The sequence below is a fragment of the Somniosus microcephalus genome, chromosome 12, assembly GCF_052327205.1.
Source record: "Somniosus microcephalus isolate GS21.2 chromosome 12, FLI_Smic_1.0, whole genome shotgun sequence".
Classification (NCBI taxonomy): Eukaryota; Metazoa; Chordata; class Chondrichthyes; order Squaliformes; family Somniosidae; genus Somniosus; species Somniosus microcephalus.
This window is the reverse complement of record NC_140998.1, coordinates 13,273,925-13,297,693: the sequence shown is the minus strand read 5'-3', so window position 1 is coordinate 13,297,693 and position 23,769 is coordinate 13,273,925. Positions and strand designations below refer to the sequence as shown.

General features: G+C 49.4%; 1 protein-coding gene across 1 annotated transcript in view; it reads left to right on the top strand.

Annotated features, from left to right (window-relative positions):
- LOC147109030 (uncharacterized) overlaps positions 1 to 23,769 on the top strand; it is a 195,981-nt gene that overhangs the window by 100,414 nt on the left and 71,798 nt on the right. Inside the window, exons 11-13 of the mRNA XM_086004169.1 lie at positions 3,632 to 3,849; positions 19,026 to 19,155; positions 21,409 to 21,584. Coding sequence (XP_085860295.1) covers positions 3,632 to 3,849; positions 19,026 to 19,155; positions 21,409 to 21,584 — 524 coding nt within the window. The remainder of the gene's footprint in view (positions 1 to 3,631; positions 3,850 to 19,025; positions 19,156 to 21,408; positions 21,585 to 23,769) is intronic.

Below are 23,769 nucleotides of genomic sequence, written 5' to 3'. Positions count from 1 at the left end.
TAAAGGTATATACATTACAGAGCCTATTACATAGAAACAGGAAGAGGCCATTCAGCCCATCGAGCCAGTTTCATAGGAATAATAGGCCATTCAGCCCCTCGAGCCTGTTACATAGGCACATAGGAATAATAGGCCATTCAGCTCCTCGAGCCTGTTACATAGGAATAATAGGCCATTCAGCCCCTCGAGCCTGTTACATAGGGACATAGGAATAGGAGGAGGCCATTCAACTCCTCGAGCCTGTAATATAGTTTAAGGAGTAGGCCATTCAGCCCCTAGAGTCTGTTGCATAGGAACAGGAGGAGGCCATTCAGCCCCTCGAGCCTGTTACATAGGAACAGGAGGAGGCCATTCTGCCCCTTGAGCCTGTTACATAGGAACAGGAGAAGGCCATTCAGCCCCTCGAGCCTGTTACATAGGAACAGGAGGAGACCACTCAGCCCCTCGAGCCTGCTCTGCCATTCAATCAGATCATGCCTGATCTGTAGCTGAACTCCATAAAGCCACTGGAAAAACGAAAAGTCCTGCTTCATTTGTGTTGTCGCTCTTCCTGTTTTTTTAAATGATTTGTTCCACTGCAGACAGCGTAAATAAAGGCCGATTACTTAGCAGCTCAAATTTAGAACTCAAATATTGAAGATTTAAATTCTGATTACCTATTGTCACGAAGAGTGCCGTAACATGGCCGATTTTGCACTCGGCTGCCTTTGATGCAAATGCTCAGCGTGTCGACATCATAGAATATTTATCTTGCTTGCAACACGCTTTGTAATGTCCTGCTTTGGCACAAATTGTTAACCAGGCAGGCTGTTGCCTGACAGAAATGGAAATTTCTTATTTCAGTCCAAGCCTTGATCTGCTGACTGTGTTTAACTAACCAATTGATCTTGTGTTACGAACCAGCCCTGATGTATTATTCCCATTAGTGGATGAAAGCTCGGAACATTTCAGTGACAATCTTCTGTCCCCAAGCTTAATGGAAGCACTTGCCCATTTATCACAGAATTACATCCTCCTCGCAGTCTGTCTCACTGGAGCAGACAAGGCCAACAGGAGATTTATACAGGTCCTTTTTTTTTAAACGATGAAGGGTTTTGATGGCGTGAATAGAGAAAAATTATTTCCTCTGATTGGGGTGTCAGGGACGATACGGTAATCAATTGAGAATTGTCACTAATTCCAATAAAAGGGTAATTGCTTTGGAGAGGGTGCAGGGAAGATTCACCAGGATGTTACCTGGGATGGAGCGCCTCAGCTATGAAGAGAGGCTGGACAGGCTGGGGTTGTTTTCCTTGGAGCAAAGAAGGCTGAGGGGGGACCTGATTGAGGTGTACAAAATGATGAGGGGCATAGATAGGGTAGACAAAGAGGAACTTTTCCCCTTAGTAGGGGGGTCAATAACAAGGGGGCATAGATTCAGGGTAAGGGGCAGGAGATTTAGAGGGGATTTGAGGAGGAACTTTTTCACCCAGAGGGTGGTTGGAATGTGGAACTCAATGCCTGAAAGGGTGGTAGAGGCAGGAACCCTCACAACATTCAAGAAGCATTTGGATGAGCACTTGAAATGCCATTGCATACAAGGCTATAGACCAAATGCTGGAAAATGGGATTAGACTGGACAGGGATGGATGGGCGGCGCAGACACGATGGGCCGAAGGGCCTCTTTCTGTGCTGTAAAACTCTATGACTCTATGACCCAGAGGGTTGTTGGAGCAGGGAGTGCTTTGTCACTGGGCATGGTTCAGACAGAGACTATTGCAGCTTTAGAGGGAAAAGTGGATGAATATTTGAAACAGATTCAAAATACAAAGCTATGTGGAGAGGGAGGGGCAGTGGGATTAGTTTGGGATTGATACAGGGCTATGGGGAGAGAGCGGGGCAGTGGGATTAGTTTGGGATTGATACAGGGCTATGGGGAGAGAGCGGGGCAGTGGGATTAGTTTGGGATTGATACAGGGCTATGGGGAGAGAGGGGGACAGTGGGATTAGTTTGGGATTGATACAGGGCTATGGGGAGAGAGCGGGGCAGTGGGATTAGTTTGGGATTGATACAGGGCTATGGGGAGAGAGCGGGGCAGTCGCATTAGTTTGGGATTGATACAGGGCTATGGGGAGAGAGCGGGGCAGTGGGATTAGTTTGGGATTGATACAGGGCTATGGGGAGAGAGCGGGGCAGTGGGATTAGTTTGGGATTGATACAGGGCTATGGGGAGAGAGCGGGGCAGTGGGATTAGGTTGGGATTGATACAGGGCTATGGGGAGAGAGAGGGGCAGTGGGATTAGTTTGGGATTGATACAGGGCTATGGTGAGAGAGCGGGGCAGTGGGATTAGTTTGGGATTGATACAGGGCTATGGGGAGAGAGCGGGGCAGTGGGATTAGTTTGGGATTGATGCAGGGCTATGAGGAGAGAGCAGGGCAGTGGGATTAGTTTGGGATTGATACAGGGCTATGGGGAGAGAGCGGGGCAGTGGGATTAGTTTGGGATTGATACAGGACTATGGGGAGAGAGCGAGGCAGTCAGTTTAGTTTGGAATTGATACAGGGCTATGTGGAGAGAACGGGGCAGTGGGATTAGTTTGGGATTGATACAGGGCTATGGGGAGAGAGCGGGGCAGTGTGATTAGTTTGGCATTGATACAGGGCTATGGGGAGAGAGCGGGGCAGTGTGATTAGTTTGGGATTGATACAGGGCTATGGGGATAGAGCGGGGCAGTGGGATTAGTTTGGGATTGATACAGGGCTATGGGGAGAGAGCGGGGCAGTGGGATTAGTTTGGGATTGATACAGGGCTATGGGGAGAGAGCGGGGCAGTGGGATTAGTTTGGGATTGATACAGGGCTATGGGGAGGGAGCGGGGCAGTGGGATTAGTTTGGGATTGATACAGGGCTATGGGGAGAGAGCGGGGCAGTGGGATTAGTTTGGGATTGATACAGGGCTATGGGGAGAGAGCGGGGCAGTGGGATTAGTTTGGGATTGATACAGGGCTATGGGGAGAGAGCGGGGCAGTGGGATTAGGTTGATATTGATACAGGGCTATGGGGAGAGAGCGGGGCAGTGGGATTAGTTTGGGATTGATACAGGGCTATGGGGAGAGAGCGGGGCAGTGGGATTAGTTTGGGATTGATACAGGGCTATGGGCATAGAGCGGGGCAGTAGGGTTCGTTTTAGATCGCTCTAACAAAGAGACGGCATGGACAGGATGGGCCGAATGGCCTCCTTCTGTGCTGTTAGTGTCAGCAGTGGCTCAGTAGGTAGCATCCTTGCCTCTGAGTCAGAAGGTTGTGGGTTCCTGCTCCAGAGACCTGAGCAAAAAAATCTTGGCTGACACTCCAGTGCGGTGCTGAGGGAATGCTGCATTGTCGGAGGTGCCGTCTTTCGGACGAGACCTTAAACCAAGACCCTGTCTGCCCTCTGAAATGGACATAAAAGATCCCGTGGCACTATTTCAAAGAAAAGCAGGGGAGTTCTCCCCAGTGCCCTGGCCAATATTTATCCCTCACTTATGTGCTGCAAGTCGCTGGAGTGGGATGTGAACCCATGACTTTAGGCGGACAGTCAAGGCGAGGGTGCTACTCACTGAGTCACGGCTAACACCTCATGTAGCTAAAGCACTCTTTGTTCTTTTTAGATGAATTTGTTGTCTCGGAGGGTGTTGGAGCTGGCACAAGCTGTGGAAACCAGGCTGCAAGAAGCAGGCCATCATATCCAGGACCTGGAGCTGCGGAAGCCGGTGGATCCTGCACTGTTGGAAGACAAATTGAACTGCATCCAAAGAATGGTGGAAGAAATGGAAGGAAGTGTCCAGCAGACTGAGATACGGAAACAGGCATGCATTTGGGAAAATAGGTAAGCCTGGCATTAAACTAACCAACAAACGCAGGAAGAGGCAGTGAATGAGGAACCTGATGAGCTTGTCCCTCTGATGCTCCAGCTCGCCCAGCCTCGCATCTTTAATTCCCCTAATGCTCTTCGACATTTACAGCCCAGAACAAGGCCATTCAGCCGATCATATTGGCTTGTTGCTAGTGCAATCCAAAACCAACCCCGCTGCCCTGTACCATCCGCTGCTTCAAATATTTATTGACTGTCCCCATAAAAATTAAAATTGATAAGGAAAGAGAAAAAAGAATATGAGAGTAGATTACCAAGAGAGATAAAAACAGATTGCAAATGTTTCTATAGGTAAGAGATTAGTGAAAGTAAACATGGGCCCATTAGAGACAGAGACAGGAGAAATTGTAATTATAAGTCAATGGCAGAGACATTAAGCAAATATTGTATCTGTCTTCACGATAGAAGACACAAAAAACATTCCGCAAATAATGGGGATCCAAGGGTTTAGAGAGAATGAGGAACTTAAAGAAATCAGTATAAGTAAAGACATAGTACTGGAGAATTTAATGGGAATATGCGGCGACAAATCCCCGGGACCGGATGACCTGCATCCTAGGGTTTTAAAAGAGGTAGCTGCAGAGATAGTGGATGCGTTGGTATTAATCTTCCAGGCGGTCTACACAGAGCGGTCTACACAGAGCGGTTTACACAGAGCGGTCTACACAGAGCGGTTTACACAGAGCGGTCTACACAGAGCAGCCTACACAGAGCGATCTACACAGAGCGGTTTACACAGAGCGGTCTACACAGAGCGGTCTACACAGAGCGGTTTACACAGAGCGGTCTACACAGAGCGATCTACACAGAGCGATCTACACAGAGCGGTTTACACAGAGCGGTCTACAGAGAGCGGTTTACACAGAGCGGTCTACACAGAGCGGTCTACACAGAGCGGTCTACACAGAGCGGTTTACACAGAGCGGTTTACACAGAGCGATCTACACAGAGCGGTTTACACAGAGCGGTTTACACAGAGCGATCTACACAGAGCGGTCTGCACAGAGCGGTCTACAGAGAGCGGTTTACACAGTGCGGTACTCACAGATCGGTTTACACAGAGCAGCCTACACAGAGCGGTTTACACAGAGCGGTTTACACAGAGCGGTCTACAGAGAGCGGTTTACACAGAGCGGTCTGCACAGAGCGGTCTACAGAGAGCGGTTTACACAGAGCGGTCTGCACAGAGCGGTCTACACAGAGCGGTCTACACAGAGCGGTCTACACAGAGCGGTCTACACAGAGCGGTCTACACAGAGCGGTCTGCACAGAGCGGTCTACACAGAGCGGTCTGCACAGAGCGGTCTGCACAGAGCGGTCTACACAGAGCGGTCTACACAGAGCGGTCTACACAGAGCGATCTACACAGAGCGGTTTACACAGAGCGGTTTACACAGAGCGATCTACACAGAGCGGTTTACACAGAGCGGTCTACACAGAGCGGTCTACACAGAGCGGTTTACACAGAGCGATCTACACAGAGCGATCTACACAGAGCGGTTTACACAGAGCGGTCTACACAGAGCGGTTTACACAGAGCGGTCTACACAGTGCGGTTTACACAGAGCGGTCTACACAGAGCGGTCTACACAGAGCGGTTTACACAGTGCGGTTTACACAGAGCGGTCTACACAGAGCGGTTTACACAGAGCGGTCTACACAGAGCGGTCTACACAGAGCGGTCTACACAGAGCGGTCTACACAGAGCGGTTTACACAGTGCGGTTTACACAGAGCGTTTTACACAGAGCGGTCTACACAGAGCGGTTTACACAGAGCGGTCTACACAGAGCGATCTACACAGAGCGGTTTACACAGAGCGGTCTACACAGAGCGGTCTACACAGAGCGGTCTACACAGAGCAGTTTGCACAGAGCGGTTTACACAGAGCGATCTACACAGAGCGATCTACACAGAGCGATCTACACAGTGCGGTTTACACAGAGCGGTCTACACAGAGCGGTCTACACAGAGCGATCTACACAGAGCGGTCTACACAGCGGTCTACACAGAGCTCTTTACACAGAGCTCTTTACACGGAGCGGTTTACACGGAGCGCTTTACACGGAGCGCTTTACACGGAGCGGTCTACACGGAGCGGTTTACACAGAGCGGTCTACGCAGAGCGGTTTACGCAGAGCGGTTTACACAGAGCGGTCTACACAGAGCGGTTACACAGAGCGGTCTACGCAGAGCGGTCTACACAGAGCGGTTTACACAGAGCGGTCTACACAGAGCGGTTACACAGAGCGATCTACGCAGAGCGGTCTACGCAGAGCGGTTTACGCAGAGCGGTTTACGCAGAGCGGTTTACACAGAGCGGTTTGCACAGAACGGTCTACACAGAGCAGTTTGCACAGAGCGGTCTACACAGAGCGGTCTACACAGAGCGGTTTACACAGAGCGGTTTACACAGAGCGATCTACACAGAGCAATCTACACAGAGCGATCTACACAGTGCGGTTTACACAGAGCAGTTTACACAGAGCGGTCTACACAGAGCGGCCTACACAGAGCGGTTTACACAGAGCGGTTTACACAGAGCGGTTTACACAGAGCGGTCTACACAGTGCGGTTTACACAGAGCGATCTACACAGAGCGGTTTACACAGAGCAGCCTACACAGAGCGGTTTACACAGAGCGGTCTGCACAGAGCGGTCTACACAGAGCGGTTTACACAGAGCGGTGTACACAGAGCGGTCTACACAGAGCGGTTTACACAGAGCGGTCTACACAGAGCGGTCTACACAGAGCGGTTTACACAGTGCGGTACTCACAGATCGGTTTACACAGAGCAGCCTACACAGAGCGGTTTACACAGAGCGGTTTACACAGAGCGGTCTACAGAGAGCGGTTTACACAGAGCGGTCTGCACAGAGCGGTCTACACAGAGCGGTCTACACAGAGCGGTCTACACAGAGCGGTCTACACAGAGCGGTCTACACAGAGCGGTCTACACAGAGCGGTCTGCACAGAGCGGTCTGCACAGAGCGGTCTGCACAGAGCGGTTTACACAGAGCGGTTTACACAGAGCGGTCTACACAGAGCGGTCTACACAGAGCGGTTTACACAGAGCGGGGTTAAGGGGAGTGGACTGGAACAGAATGCTTTGGTTGGGAGTTTGGAAGTAGAAGCTGTAAAAATTGAAATATAGTTTAAGATTTAGATTTTAACATAGAACTTTAAGGGGGAGAGATTCGGTATCGCCCCGTTTGGGGCGTAATTATCGGCCGGACGCAAAGTTTAGCGCCTGGCGCTAATTATCGTCTTCGACTGCAAACTTGGCTTCTATCGCCCCTGGAGGTGATTGGAGCGCTAAATCAGGCGCTACACACCTCTCTTAAGACACTAACGCCAAGGAGCGAGGCGCTACCTCAGAGCGCTGGCGAAGCTCATGTGATGTCAGTCAGCAATGGAACACAGACACACTGGCGCCAGCCAGTTCTTAAAGGGGAGGGTCGATCTTGTTCTCCATCCACATCCTGCTTATTGCAGCCTTGAATCTCAGCCTGGAGCGACCTGTACATCAAATCTGCTGGAAAGAACAATGGAGAGGCCCAGGGAAAGAGCTCAGAGTGCAGCCCCCATAGTCTCTTCTAAATCGATACAAGGAAGGGCAAATCAAAATGAACCTGCAAAGTGCTGCTCAGTACCCAAAATTCCTTCACACAGCGTTGAACCTCTCCAGAAGTCTCTCTCTCTCAGAATGCGTGGTACAAAAATGTCGCTGACAAAAAAAGGCAGGAAGCGGTCGCCTTTACATAGCGCTCCCCCAGTCCCTTCCCGACTGCAAAACGCTCCCCTCAACCTGTCGTTGCTAGTGGCAGGCGGTAAGGCAGGGGCGCCACTCAATATCCGGTCCAGGGCGCTACTGGGGCGTTGCACGCTCGACTGACATCACGATCTGCCGGCGCAGGAGATCATGGCGGTAGTGTTTAGCGCCACCGCAAAATGTCTGGTCAATTTCGCGAGCGGCGCAAACATCGCCGCGCCCGGGCGCTAGATTAGCGCCGCTAACGGGAAGCACAAAGCAACCGAATTTTCCTCCCTAAAACTTTAAAACCTGTAGTTAATAGACGCTGACTACAAGTTATGCCAATCAGGTGTAAGTGGTTGTCTTGAACCGGCACTAATCACCGGGAGCGGGGGAGCTGAATCATCACTTGTAAATTGGGTGGGGCTCCAAGGGGGAAAAATTTGGTTGGTTAGCGCCTCCAGGGGTACTAATGGGTCGCTAAGAACTTAGCGCCCGAGCGCGGCAATTTTAGCGCCGCTCACGAAATTGAACAGTTGTTTTACACTACCACCACGATTTCCTGCGCCCGCAGACTGCGACATCAGTCGAGCGTGCAACCCCCCGTTGCGCCCCGGACCAGATATTGAGTCGCGCCCCTGCCTTAGTGCCTGCCACTAGGAACGACAGGTAGAGGGGAACATTTTCAAGTTGGGAAGGGTCTGGGGGAGCGCTATTTAAAGGCGGGCACTTCCTGCCTTTACTTGTCGGCAAAATGTTTGGTACACGCAGGTTGAGAGGGAGAGAGATGTCTGGAGAGATTTGACGGAGCTTGGGCCCTCAGCACCACTTTTGAGGTTCCTAAGTGCCGAGCTCTTTCCCTGGGCCTATCCATTTGTGCTTCTAACACAATTGCTTTCGAGGTCCCTACAGGCCGACATTCGAGGCTGCAATGAGCAGGGTGTGGCTGGCCAGCAAGATGGCCCCTCCCCTTTAAAAACTGGATGGCGCCAGTCTGTCTGGCTTCCATGGTAACGGACATCGCCTGAGCTTCGGTAGCGTTCTGAGGTAGCGCCTCGCTCCCCGACGTTTGCACCTTAAGAGAGGTGTGTAGCGCCTGATTTAACGCTCAAATCACCTCCAGGGGCGATAGAGGCGCATTTTGCAGTCGGAGGTGATAATTAGCGCCGGGCGCTAAACTTTGCGCCCGGCCGATATTAGCGCCCCAAAAATGGGCGATATACACTTCGGGGGAAAAATTGGGTAAGAGTAAACATTTCTGCAGAGCACAGAGCGGACCACACAGAGCGGGATTAAATGGAATGGACTTGAACAGAGTGTTTTGGTTGGGAATTCGGAAAGAGTGGGAATTCGGAGAAGAGGGGGAAGGAGTCGTTGCTTTTTGCCGACATTACTTGTAGTGGTTTGTGTTACAGGTAGATAATTAATTTCAGTACCCTTAGTTTAATCTAGATCAAGTAAGTAGTCAGGAAACTGCACTATAAACTAGGTTACCTAATTACAAATGTAATTAAATTTAATTAAATAAATCAAGGTCATGTTGGGATGGCAGTGCAGGCGGTGTGCTGTAACTGCAGCATGTGGGAGTTTGTGGAGAGCATTGTGATCCCGGACAACCACGTTTACAGTAAGTGTTTGCATCTTGAGGAACTTCAGCTCAGCGTTTCCGAGCTGGAGTCTGAGATGCAGACATTACGGGGCATCAGGGAGGGGGAGTGTTACCTGGACACTTTGATCCAGGAGGCAGTCACACGTTTTAGGTTAGGTAGTGGTACAGGTCTGGTCAGTGGTCAGGGACAGGAGGGTGTGGCTGCAATTTAGGCAGGTAAGGGGACCCCAGGTGCAGTGCTGGAGGAGCCTCGGCCTTTGCCCTTGTCCAACAGGTATGAGGATCTTGCTGCCTGTGTAGATGAGGGCCTGCTTCACGACGACATGCAAGCTGTGATCCTGACCAACGGATCCACCACAGACCCAATTCACGTACAGACCGGGGTCAAGCAGGGCTGTGTCATCGCACCAACGTTCTTCTCGATCTTCCTGGCTGCAATGCTCCATCTCACCCTCAGTAAGCTCCCCACTGGAGTGGAGCTAATCTACAGAACAAACGGGAAACTGTTCAACCTCTGTCGCCTCCACTCCAGATTCAAGGTCGTCCCATCCTGTCATCAAATTGCAGTATGCTTGCATCTGTGCACACTCTGAGGTCGAACTCCAAATCATCGTCAACACCTTCACTAAAGCGTACGAGAGCATGGGCCTTACACTAAACATCTGTAAGACAAAGGTCCTCTACCAACCTGCCCCCACCACACAGTACTGCCCCCCGATTATCCAAATCCATGACGAGGCCTTGGACAACGTGGACCACTTTCCATACCTCGGTAGCCTACTGTCAACAAGGGCAGACGTCGATGACGAAGTCCAACACCGCCTTCAGTGTGCCAGTGCAGCCTTCCGTCACCTGAGGAAGAGAGTGTTTGAAGACCAGGACCTCAAACGCAGCACCAAGCTCATGGTCTACAGAGCAGTAGTGATACCTGCCGTCCTGTATGCTTCAGAGACAAGGACCATGTACAGCAGGCACCTCAAAGCACTGAAGAGGTACCACCAACGCAAGATCTTGCAAATCCATTGGCAAGATAGGCGCACCAATGTCAGTGTTCTCGCTCAGGTCAACATCCCCAGCATCGAAGCTCTGACCACGCTCGATCAGCTCCGATGGATGGGCCACATCGTCCGCATGCCCGATACGAGACTCCCAAAGCAAGCGCTCTACTCGGAGCTCCGACATGGTAAGAGAGCCCCAGGTGGGCAGAGGAAACGCTTCAAGGACACCCTCAAAGCCTCCTTGAAAAAATGCAACATCCCCATCAACACCTGGGAATCCCCGGCCCAAGACCACACGTGGAGGAGAAACATCCGGAAGGCGCCGAACACCTCGAGTCTCTTCGCTGGGAACAAGCGGAAGCCAAGCACAAACAGCGGAAGGCGCGCACATCAACCCAAACACTCCACCCAACCGCCCCTTCAATCACCGTCTGCCCCACTTGTGACAGAGACTGTAGGTCCCGCATTGGACTCATCAGTCACCTGAGAACTCATTTCTAGTGTGGACGCAAATCATCCTCGGTTCCGAGGGACTGCCTAAGAAGAAGAAGGATGAGGGCAAAGACTGCAGGATGGATGAGCAAGCTGACCATGGCACCATGGTGCAGAAGGCCATTCAAGTGGGGGGAGTGAAAGGGAATGTGGTTGTGGTAGGGGATAGTATCGTCAGGGGGATAGATACTGCTCTCTGCAGCCGTGACCGAGAGTTCCGAAGGTTGTGTGGCCTGCCCAATGCCAGGGTTAATAATAATCATAATAATAATAATCATAATCAACTTTATTGTCATTGTTAGTGCACAAGTGCAGTACAACGAAATGTAGGCTTGCGGCTCCCAAGAGTGTACATTTAGATTAAGACATTTAAACATTCAACATTCATTTGGCTTGTAATACATTAACATAAACATTATAAAGTGCATTGGCAGATGTGCAGACTTTAGAGTTTATTTGTGGAGTTCAGTAGGATGACAGCCCTGGGAAAGAAGCTGTTCCTAAATCTGGTCGTTCGGGTGCGAATGCATCTGTAGCGTCTCCCAGATGGCAGGAGGGTGAACAGACTGTGGCTGGGGTGGGTAGGATCTTTGATGATGGTCAGTGACCTCCGTAAACAGCGTTTCTGATAGATGTTCTCTATGGTCGGTAGCCGGGTGCCGGTAATGCGTTGGGCAGTTTTGACTACCCGCTGCAGGGCTTTCCGGTCATAGGAGCTACAGCTGCCATACCATACTGTGATACAGTTCGTCAGGATGCTCTCTATAGTGCAGCGGTAAAATTTAGAGAGGATCAGGGGTGACAGGTTACATCCCTTCAGCCTCCTTAGGAAATATAGGCGCTGCTGGGCCTTCTTCACCAGAGAGGAGGTATTGAGGGACCAGGAGAGGTCTTCCGTGATGTGAACTCCGAGGATATCTCCTCGCAGCTGGAGAAGAACTTGGAGTGGGAGGGGGAGGATCCACTTGTCGTGGTCCACGTAGGAACCAATGACATAGGCAGAACTAGGAATGAGGTTCTGCTGAGGGAGTTTGAGGAGCTAGGATCTAAATTAAAAAGCAGAACCTCAAAGATAATAATCTCTGGATTGTTACATGAGCCACGCGCAAATTGGCATAGGGACAAACAGATTAGAGGTTTAAATGTGCGGCTCAAAGAGTGGTGTGGGAGGAAGGGGTTTCAGTTCATGGGGTACTGGCACCACGGGCTCCACTTAAACTGGGCTGGGACCAATGTCCTAGCGAACCGAATAACTAGGGCAGTAGACAGAGCTTTGAACTGATGAAGAAGGGGCGGGAGGATTCAGGAAAGAGTAAATTTAAAAGCAGCAAGAGCAATATCAAGGCTCGAGAGCAGAGTAGAGTTTTCGGTAGAAATAAGCAGAATGGGTCAGGAAGGGACAGAGAGAGTAACAAAGGTAGTAAGGCATCTGTGACCAAGGTGACATCAGGGAAAAAGAGAAATAAATCAAAGCTAAAGGCACTATATCTGAATATGCGAAATGTTTGCAACAAAATAGATCAATTAATAGCGCAGATAGAAATGAACAGGTTTGATCTAATAGCCATAACAGAGACGTGGTTGCAAAGTGGCCAAGGTTGGGAACTAAATATTCCAGGATACTTAACTTTTAGAAGGGATAGGCAAAATGAAAAAGGAGGAGGGGTAGCCCTTATTCTGCCCTTGCAGCGCGTTCCTATGCAGAGCTAGACAGGTAGCTAACAACTTGATATCTTCCCATAAAAATCACATGGCTTGACTTTCTTGTAAACTTTACTGAAAGATTCTTATTGTGAAACTGAAATACAATACAGAAGTGGAAGCATACATTAGTACACAAGCACATAACTGATATGCATACACAAACTTAGGTAAGCGTGAGCAACACAGTACATTTGGCATGTAACTTACCAAAACACGTGAAAACACAGCTTACTGTGAATATACATTTAGCAAACTGAAAGGCATTCTCTTACATTCACTTTAAATTAGCCCTGTACATAGTGCATCAAAATACAGCTACAAGTTAACCAGCTAGACACAGAGAGCGAGCAATTCATGGCTAGCTGTGTAAGTTTGCTTAGAGAGAAAGGTTACAAACTAAACATTTTCTGCAAAATATAGTGTACACTAATCATCTATAACATTCTCAAGTACTTACAGACAAATAGTGTCCAAGGCCGAAGCGTAACAAGAAAATAACTTCCAAGACCATGTGTCGAGCTGCAGGTCTTGTGATGTACAGCAATTTACTTTACAGCACTTACTTTACCGCACTTTACTGCGCTTTACTGCACTTGCTAGGTACCAAATATCCACTAGGTGGCGGCACACAATGGGAATCAACTCAAATTAATTAAACCCCTGAATTAACTTGAAAACCAACATAAGTTCCTAAAGGAAGGCAGCACAGCCCTGATAATAAAGGATGGGATAAAGACAGTAGAGAGAAAGGATCATAGCTTCGAAAATCAAGAAGTAGAATCAGTTTGGGTGGAGCTAAGAAACAGCAAGGGGCAGAAAACATTGGTGGAAGTTGTTTATAGGCCCCCAAACAGTTGTAATGTAGGGCAGTGTATAAATCAGTAAATTAGAGGCACATGTAACAAGGGTATTACATTAATCATGGGGGACTTTAATCTACATATAGACTGGGCAAACCAAATTTGCAGTAATAGTGTGGAGGACGAATTCATGGAATGCATACAAGATAGTTTTCTAGATCAGTATGTTGAGGAACCAACTAAGGAACAGTCTATGTTAGATCTAGTATTGTGCAACGAGACAGGGTTAATTAATAACCTTGTAATATAAAGGGGCCTTTCAGGAAGAGTGACCATAATATGATAGAATTTTTATTGAGTTTGAAAGTGACTTAGTTAAATCCGAAACTAGGGTCTTAAATCTAAACAAAGCAAACTACGTAGGTATGAGGAGTGAGTTGGCTAAGGTAGATTGGGAAACTACATTAAAAGGTATGACAGTGGACGAGCAATGGCTAGCATTTAAAGAATTAATACATAATTTACAACAAATATACATTCCTTTAAGGCACAAAAACCCCAAAGGAAAAGTGGTTCAACTGTGGCTAACGAGAAGTTAAAGATAGTATTCGATCAAAGGAAGAGGGTTATAATGTTACCAAAAAGAGTAGTAAGCCTGAGGATTGGGAGGATTTTAGAATTCAGCAAAGGAGGACCAAGAAATTGATAAAGAAAGGGAAAATAGAATATGAGAGTAAACTAGCGAGAGACATAAAAACAGACTGTAAAAGCTTCTATAGGTATATAGAAAGGAAAAGATTAATGAAAGTAAATGTGGGTCCCTTACAGGCTGAGACAGGAGAAATTATAATGGGGAATAAGGAAATGGCAGAGAAATTAAACAAATACCAGAAATTCGGGTCGGAGGCTTCCCGCGGGTGCAAGCCCCCGACCTGCACTTATCTAGCGCGCCTGCCGTTGAGCTGTGGGCCCGCGTGGGATTCCGATCCTTGGCCTCCTCCAACTGCCGGCGCGCAGTGCTTGCGTATCCCAGGGGCGCAGTTAGTTCGATGCGTCCCCTGGGATCACGTGGGCCATGGAGAGCCAATGGTAGCAGGGAATGCTTCATTCATAAGTTTGACAGGAAGAGTTGTCAAACCTATAAATATTATAAGCCCCAAAACATCACTAAAACCTCAAATACATTTAAAAAAATCACATTTTTGAAATACTGTAACTTGAAGTCAATAATTTAAATTTTTGAAAAAATTAATTACATTTTCTAATGGGGCTAAAAATAAACTTACCTTTCTTTAAAGTATTTAAAAATAATAAACCTGTGGAAATTTTTTTTAATTTGAATGAATTCACCACTTACCTTGTTAAAAGCAGGCCTTGCGCCTCCTTTTTAAAAGTGTAACTCCTGGAGACTTACCCTCCTGGAAAAACCTGGAAAAAAAACGTAAGTTCGATGCTCACGCGCTGCCTCTCTGGCGCACGCGTTCCACCTCTGAACCCCTTCTTTCAGGGGAACGGAAGTGCCGGTTTCCCGCGCATGCGCAGTGCATGCACGAAACTGGCACTTCCATTGGGCTTACGGGTTAGTACCCCGTGCGTACTCACCCATGGAGACCCAAATTTCTGGGCCTTTGTGTCTGTCTTCATGGAAGAAGACACAAAAAAACTCCCGTAAATAGTGAAGAACCAAGGGTCCAGCGAGAGTGAGGAACTGAAAGAAATTAGTATTAGTAAAAAAGTAGTTCTGGAGAAATTAATGGGACTGAAACCCAATAAATCCCCTGGACATGATGGCCTACATCCTAGGGTTTTGAAAGAGGTGGCTATAGAGATAGTGGATGCATTGGTTGTCGTTTTCCAAAATTCCATAGATTCTGGAACGGTTCCTGCGGATTGCAAGTTAGAAAATGTAACCCCGCTATTTAAGAAAGGAGGGAGAGAAAAAAGGGGAACTACAGACCAGTTAGCCTGATATCAGTAGTAGGGAAAATGGTAGAATCTATTACTAAGGACGTGGTAACAGGGCACTTAGAAAATAATAATAGGATTGGGCAGAGTCAACACGGATTTATGAAAGGGAAATCGTGTTTGACAAATCTGTTAGAGTTTTTTGAGGTTGTAACTAGCAGAATAGGTAAGGGGGAACCAGTGGATGTGGTGTATTTGGATTTTCAGAAGGCATTCGATAAGGTGCCACACGAGGTTATTAAACAAAATTAGGGCTCATGGGATGGGGGTAATATACTAGCATGGATTGAGGATTGGTTAACAGACAGGAAACAGAGAGTAGGGATAAACGGGTCATTTTCGGGTTGGCAGGCTGTAACTAGTGGGGTACCGCAAGGATCAGTGCTTGGGCCTCAGTTATTCACAGTCTACATCAATGATTGGGATGAGGGGACCAAATGTAATATATCCAAGTTTGCTGATGATACAAAGCTGGGTTGGAATGTAAGTTGTGAGGAAAATGCAAGGAGGCTTAGAAACATAGAAACATAGAAAAATAGGAGCAGGAGTAGGCCATTCGGCCCTTCGAGCCTGCTCCACCATTCAACATGATCATGGCTGATCCTCTATCTCAATACCATATTCCTGCTCTCTCCCCATGCTCCTTGATGCCTTTTGTGTCCAGAAATCTATCTCCTTCTTAAATATATTCAGTGACTGCCTCTACAGCCTTCTGTGGTAGCGAATTCCACAGGTTCACCACCCTCTGAGTGAAGAAATTTCTCCTCATCTCAGTCCTAAATGTCCTACCCCGTATCCTGAGACTATGACCCCTCGTTCTATACCCCCCCCAGCCAGGGGAAACATCCTCCCTGCATCCAGTCTGTCTAGCCCTGTCAGAACTTTATACGTTTCAATGAGATCCCCTCTCATTCTTCTAAACTCTAGTGAATACAGGCCTAGTCGACCCAATCTCTCCTCATACGACAGTCCTGCCATCCCAGGAATCAGTCTGGTGAACCTTCGCTGCACTCCCTCTATGGCAAGTATATCCTTTCTTAGGTAAGGAGACCAAAACTGCACACAGTACTCCAGGTATGGTCTCACCAAGGCCCTGTATAACTGTAGTAAGACATCCTTGCTCCTGTACTCAAATCCTCTTGCAATGAAGGTCAACATACCATTTGCCTTCCTAACTGCTTGCTGCACCTGCATGTTTGCTTTCAGTGACTGGTGTACAAGGACACCCAGGTCCCTTTGTACATCAACATTTCCCAATCTATCACCATTCAAATATACTCTGCCTTTCTGTTTTTCCTACTGAAGTGGATAACTTCACATTTATCCACATTATACTGCATCTGCCATGTATTTGCCCACTCACTTAACCTGTCCAAATCGCCTTGAAGCCTCTTTGCATTCTCCTCACAACTCACAATCCCACCTAGTTTCGTGTCGTCAGCAAACTTGGAAATATTACATTTGCTTCCCTCATCCAAATCATTGATATATATTGTGAATAGCTGGGGCCCAAGCACTGATCCCTGCAGTACCCCACTAGTCACCGCCTGCCACCCCGAAAAAGACCCATTTATTCCTACTCTCTGTTTCCTGTCTGTTAACCAATTTTCAATCCATGCCAGTATATTACTTCAAGGGGATATAGACAAGCTAAGTGAGTGGGCAAGAACATGGCAAATGGAATATAATGTGGAGAAATGTGAAGTTATCCACTTTGGTAGGAAAAATAGAAAAGAGAGTATTTTTTAAATGGAGAGAGATTGGGAAATGTTGGTGTTCAGAGGGACCTGGGTGTCCTTGTACACGAATCACTGAAAATTAACATGCAGGTACAGCAAGCAATTAGGAAAGCAAATGTTGGCCTTTATTACAAGAGAATTTGAGTATAAGAGTAAAGACGTCTTACTGCAATTATATAGGGCCCTGGTGAGACCACACCTGGAGTATTGTGTACAGTTTTGGTCTCCTTACTTAAGGAAGGATATACTTGACATAGAGGGAGTGCAACGAAGGTTCACCAGACTGGTTCCTGGGATGGAAGGATTGTCCTATGAGGAGAGATTGAGTAGACTAGGCCTATATTCTCTAGAGTTTAGAAGAATGAGAGGTGATCTCATTGAAACATACAAAATTCTTACAGGGCTTGAGAGGGCAGATGCTGGGAGGATGTTTCCCCTGGCTGGGGAGTCTAGAACCAGGAGTCACAGTCTCAGAATAAGGGGCCGGCCATTTAAGACTGAGATGAGGAGAAATTTCTTCACTCAGAGGGTGGTGAATCTTTGGAATTCTCTACCCCTGAGGGTTGTGGAGGCTCAGTCGTTGAGTATATTCAAGACAGAGACCAATAGATTTTTGAATATTAAGGGAACCAAGGGATATGGGGACAGTGCGGGAAAGTGGAGAAGAGGTCGAAGATCAGCCATGATCTTATTGAATGGTGGATGAGGCTCGAAGGGCCAAATGGCCGACTCCTGCTCCGATGTCTTATGTTCTTAAAAGATCCAACTGTTTACTCAATGGATTATTAGAATATTACAGCACAGGAGGAGGCCATCCGGCCCATCATGCCTGTGCTGGCTCTTCGGTAGTGCTCTCCAATTAGTCCCACTCCCCCTGCTCTCTCCACATCGCCCTGTAAATTTCTCCTTTTCGAGTGTGTATCCAATTCCCTTTTGAATGTTATTATTGAATCTGCTTCCGCCGCCCTATCAGGCAGCGCGTTCCAGATCACAACAACTCGCTGCGTAAAAAAGGTTTCTGCTCGTCTCCCCACTGTTGTTTTTGTCAATTATCTTAAATCTGTGTCCTCTGGTTACTGACCGTTCTGCCACTGGAAAAATGTTCTCCTTATTTACTCTTTCAAGAACCTTCATGATTTTGAACACCCCTATTAAATGTTCCCTTGACCTTCTCTGCTCTAATGAGAACAATTCCAGCTTCTCTAATCTCTTCACACTCTGAACAATGGCAATTTTTTGTTTTGGATTGATGTTGCGCGAATCCAAATATACATTTTGTACAACAGGCCTGACTTACCTTAAAGCCATGTGCGTGGACCTTTTCCACGCCACGTAATATAAATATTGCTGCTCCCGCTTGCAGGGATTACGAGTCAGAGATAGGCGGACCTCACCGTGGCACTGATACTCCAACCAGTGCCGCCTGCGAGCGTGACTCCCCAACGGTGTCAGCCGTGGCTCAGTGGGCAGCACCCTCTCTCGCCTCTGAGTCAGAAGGTCGTGGGTTCAAGTTCCACGCCAGAGACTTGAGCACAAAATCTAGGGCTGACACTCCCAGTGCGGTGCTGAGGGAGTGCTGCACTGTCGGAGGTGCCGTCTTTCAGATGAGACGTTAAACCGAGGCCCCGTCTGCTTTCTCAGGTGGACGTTAAAGATCCCATGGCCACTATTTCGATGAAAGACAGGGGAGCATCCCCCCAACCCGGTGTCCTGGCCAATATTTAACCCTCAACCAACAACATTAAAAAATGGATGCTCTGGTCATTATCACATTGCTGTTTGTGGGACCATTACAAAAGTAACTATACTTCAAAAAGTACTTCCTTGGCTGTGAAGCTCTTTGGGATGTGCTGAGGTCGTGAAAGGTGCCATAGCAATGCAAGTTCCTTCTTTTTTAGAGTTCAGGAGCCGGGGTTGTCCCCCTTGTGCGGTGACCAGCTTCCCATCGTACTGCTCGTCACAGCGAGCGGGAGGGGCGCCAGGCAGTGCAGCGATGGGAAACTGGCCCTGAGTGTTGTGTATTGAAAGGTGAAAGCTGTCACGACGCATGTCAATTTTCTCTGTGTTTAGGAATCGGGCTAAAGCGTCTGTTGAAGAAGCCGTCCTGGAGCTGCATTTCATTCAACAGAAACTGGCCTTAATTCAGCTGAAGGAGCAGTTCTCCCGGGTGAAAACCCTGCTCTTTGTCAATGACCTCCAGGTATTCTTAATTCTGATGTTCGTTCAGTAACTTTGGTGTTTTTTTTTAAATGGTTAATTCTCGGGATGTGGACATCGCTGGCAAGCCCGGCATTTATTACCCATTCCTAGTTGCTCCTATCAATTGAAATTTTCAAGACAGAGAATGATGGATGACGTAAGAAAACTACAAGGCACTTGGTCCAAGTATTAAACAAGGCTTTAATCAACTGTTTTTCAACATGGAGATCTAGTTGTGTCCTTCACTAGTTCCTGTTAAAGAATGTCCTGAGCAAGCTGGGCCCATGCCCAAGTATTTATACTCTCCCTGGACAGCGCCACCCGCAGGCCGCCCAGTATTATTACATAATCATTTCCACATGAATGACAAGATTCATGTCAATGGATTTTTGTTGGGCGAGGGCATCAAGGGATATGGAACAAAGGCAGGTAAATGGAGCTGAGGCACAAATCAGCCTTGATCTCATTGAATGGCGGAACAGGCGCGAGGGGCTGAATGGACGACTATTGTTCCTATGTTGCCCTGAGAAGGTGATGGTGGACCTTCTCCTTGGACTGTTGCAGTCCCTTGTTATTCTTTGTAGCAGATTGAGGCAAGTGACTCGCTGGGCCACTTCAGAGGGCAGTTGGTGCGGGTCTGGAGTCACGTATAGGCCCAGAGCGGGTAAGGACGGCGGGTTTCCTTCCACTGAAGGACAATAGTGAACCAGATGGGTTTGTACATCAATGGTCACTTTTACTGACACCAGCTTTGGAGATCCAGATTTTGTTAAAACTGAATTTAAATTCTCCAACTGCTGTGAGTTGGATTTGAACTCGGACTCTCTGGATTAGTTGGTTCCAGTAACATGACCACGACACTACCGAACCCTAATTTAGGTCGAGGTGAAGGGCCCGGAATTGCTGGGAGCCTGCTCCCCTGCTGGAGGGGTATTGGTGTGGGATTTCCAGTCGCCAGTCTGACCCCGCCTTGACCACATCACATGATCCCAGGGTCATCTCTATAAAGAGGGTGGGCAATCTCCCAATGGCAGCGCTCCCCGGGCCTCCGCTCTGTTGGGTGGGGGGGGGGAAGGTGCAGGAATTCCGTAGCCGCACCCGAGGAGGATGGGAGGTTACCCATTCTGGAAATGATTACCCTCTTCAATAAATAACTTGAATTTCAACCTTGCGGACCTCCGAAGAGCTGTAGATTGACCAACCAGTGTTGGACCCCCTCCACTTTCACGTTGTCATTCAGGATAGCTCAGGTGATCCTTCCTCTGGCAGAATGAAAGGTGGCAGAGGTGGGGTATCTAGTGGGTGATGTCCAAATCCTAACCCCCCCCCCCCAATTCCTCGCCCGCTCAGCGTGTGACCCAGGACCACCTTCCCCAACTCAGGCGCTTCCGAGCCGATTGCCACAATCTGCAGGGGGTCCACCCCGCTACAAGTACAGCCCCTCCACCCTATCGAAGGTACAACAACCTCCGCGACTCTCCTTCCCGACACTCCCAGCGCAGTGCTGAGGGAGCGCTGCACGGTCGGGGGTGCCGTCTTTCAGATGGGACGTTAAACCGAGGCCCCGTCTGCCCTCTTTCCCACATTACAGCAGTGACTACACTTCATTGCTTGTAAAGCGCTTTGAGATGTCCGGTGGTCGTGAAAGGCGCTATAGAAATGCAAGTCTTTCTTTCTCTCAGCTGGATGTAAAAGATCCCATGGCCGTTATTTCGGAGAGGACCAGGGGAGATCACCCAATATTTATCCCTCAACCAACGTAAAGGAAACAGATTATTTGGTCTTTTTTGTTTGTGGGAGCTTGCTGTGCGCAAATCAGCTGATGCGTTTCCTACATTGCAACAGTGAATACACTTCAAAAAAAGTACTTCATTGGCTGTAAAGCGCTTTGGGACGTCCTGAGGTTGTGAAAGGCGCTATAGAAATGCAAGTTCTGTCTGACTGGTCCACCCCAACTCTTCTCCTTTTCGCCTCCTGATCGCTGTCAGCTCCATGTCCCGGTAAAAAGCACTGAGGTGTCTCTCTCTCTCTCTCTGGAAGCGAGAAGCTGTGTAGAAAGGAGCGCTGTCGGTGTTGGCCAACCCATTCCTCACCCAAAGATCTGCTGTGACTCTTGGGCAGAAGGAAGCACCAGGAGAGTGGAGTTGAGGTCGAAGATCTGCCATGATCTTATTGAAGGCTCGAGAGGCCGTATGGCCGACTCCTGCTCCTAATTCTTATGTTCTTATATTCTAACTTCAATTTTAATCAACAGAACACGTTACAACAGGGAAAGAAGCCTCTGTCGTCACTTGTCCCCTCGTCAGGCCAGTTGCTACAGGTAGATATTGACATGGGTCCCAGAGAAAGGAGCTTCGCTGTGGACATTGACTCGGAGGGCGTTCCAATGGTGACATCATCCGCGGTACCAGAGCTCACAGCGGGAGATCTGTAAGTATAATAATAACACTAACCCTTGAGGGAGGCCAGTGTGTCCATCCCTCTAGGTATCCCTGATCCCACCTCTATCAGCCTCTACTCCTGTGTGTGATCAGTTTTTTTTATCCCTAATACACTCAGTGTGACTACTGACCCAGTGATAGTATTCCCTGTCTCTGAGAATCTCCCTCTATACCTGTCCCTATTCCTGTGTGAGATCCTCTCTCTGTCCCTGATGCATAGCCCTGTGTCTAACCCCCCACCTCTGTCTGTCCCTGTGTCTAACCCCCCCACCTCTGTCTGCCCCTGTGTCTAACCCCCCCACCTCTGTCTGTCCCTGTGTCTAACCCCCCACCTCTGTCTGTCCCTGTGTCTAACCCCACACCTCTGTCTGTCCCTGTGTCTAGCCCCCCACCTCTGTCTGTGCCTGTGTCTAACCCCCCACCTCTGTCTGTCCCTGTGTCTAACCCCCCCACCTCTGTCTGTGCCTGTGTCTAACCCCCCACCTCTGTCTGTCCCTGTGTCTAACCCCCCCACCTCTGTCTGTGCCTGTGTCTAACCCCCCACCTCTGTCTGCCCCTGTGTCTAACCCCCCACCTCTGTCTGCCCCTGTGTCTAACCCCCCCACCTCTGTCTGTGCCTGTGTCTAACCCCCCCACCTCTGTCTGTCCCTGTGTCTAACCCCCCACCTCTGTCTGTCCCTGTGTCTAACCCCCACACCTCTGTCTGTCCCTGTGTCTAGCCCCCCACCTCTGTCTGTCCCTGTGTCTAACCCCCCCCACCTCTGTCTGTCCCTGTGTCTAACCCCCACCTCTGTCTGTCCCTGTGTCTAGCCCCCCACCTCCATCTGTCCCTGTGTCTAACCCCCCACCTCTGTCTGTCCCTGTGTCTAACCCCCCACCTCTGTCTGCCCCTGTGTCTAAACCCCCCACCTCTGTCTGCCCCTGTGTCTAACCCCCCACCTCTGTCTGTCCCTGTGTCTAACCCCCCACCTCTGTCTGTCCCTGTGTCTAACCCCCCACCTCTGTCTGTCCCTGTGTCTAACCCCCCCACCTCTGTCTGTCCCTGTGTCTAACCCCCCACCTCCGTCTGTCCCTGTGTCTAACCCCCCACCTCTGTCTGTCCCTGTGTCTAGCCCCCACCTCTGTCTGTCCCTGTGTCTAACCCCCCACCTCTGTCTGTCCCTGTGTCTAACCCCCCACCTCTGTCTGTCCCTGTGTCTAACCCCCCACCTCTGTCTGTCCCTGTGTCTAACCCCCCACCTCTGTCTGTCCCTGTGTCTAACCCCCCCACCTCTGTCTGTCCCTGTGTCTAACCCCCCCACCTCTGTCTGTCCCTGTGTCTAACCCCCCACCTCTGTCTGTCCCTGTGTCTAACCCCCCACCTCTGTCTGTGCCTGTGTCTAACCCCCCACCTCTGTCTGTCCCTGTGTCTAACCCCCCACCTCTGTCTGTCCCTGTGTCTAACCCCCCCCACCTCTGTCTGTCCCTGTGTCTAACCCCCCACCTCTGTCTGTGCCTGTGTCTAACCCCCCACCTCTGTCTGTGCCTGTGTCTAACCCCCCACCTCTGTCTGTCCCCGTGTCTAACCCCCCACCTCTGTCTGCCCCGTGTCTAACCCCCCCACCTCTGTCTGTCCCTGTGTCTAACCCCCCCACCTCTGTCTGCCTCTGTGTCTAACCCCCCACCTCTGTCTGTCCCTGTGTCTAACCCCCCCACCTCTGTCTGTGCCTGTGTCTAACCCCCCCACCTCTGTCTGTGCCTGTGTCTAACCCCCCACCTCTGTCTGTGCCTGTGTCTAACCCCCCACCTCTGTCTGTCCCTGTGTCTAACCCCCCACCTCTGTCTGCCCCTGTGTCTAACCCCCCACCTCTGTCTGCCCCGTGTCTAACCCCCCCCACCTCTGTCTGTGCCTGTGTCTAACCCCCCCACCTCTGTCTGCCCCGTGTCTAACCCCCCCACCTCTGTCTGTGCCTGTGTCTAACCCCCCCCACCTCTGTCTGCCCCGTGTCTAACCCCCCCACCTCTGTCTGTGCCTGTGTCTAACCCCCCCACCTCTGTCTGTGCCTGTGTCTAACCCCCCACCTCCGTCTGTCCCTGTGTCTAACCCCCCCACCTCTGTCTGTCCCTGTGTCTAACCCCCCCACCTCTGTCTGTCCCTGTGTCTAACCCCCCACCTCTGTCTGCCCCGTGTCTAA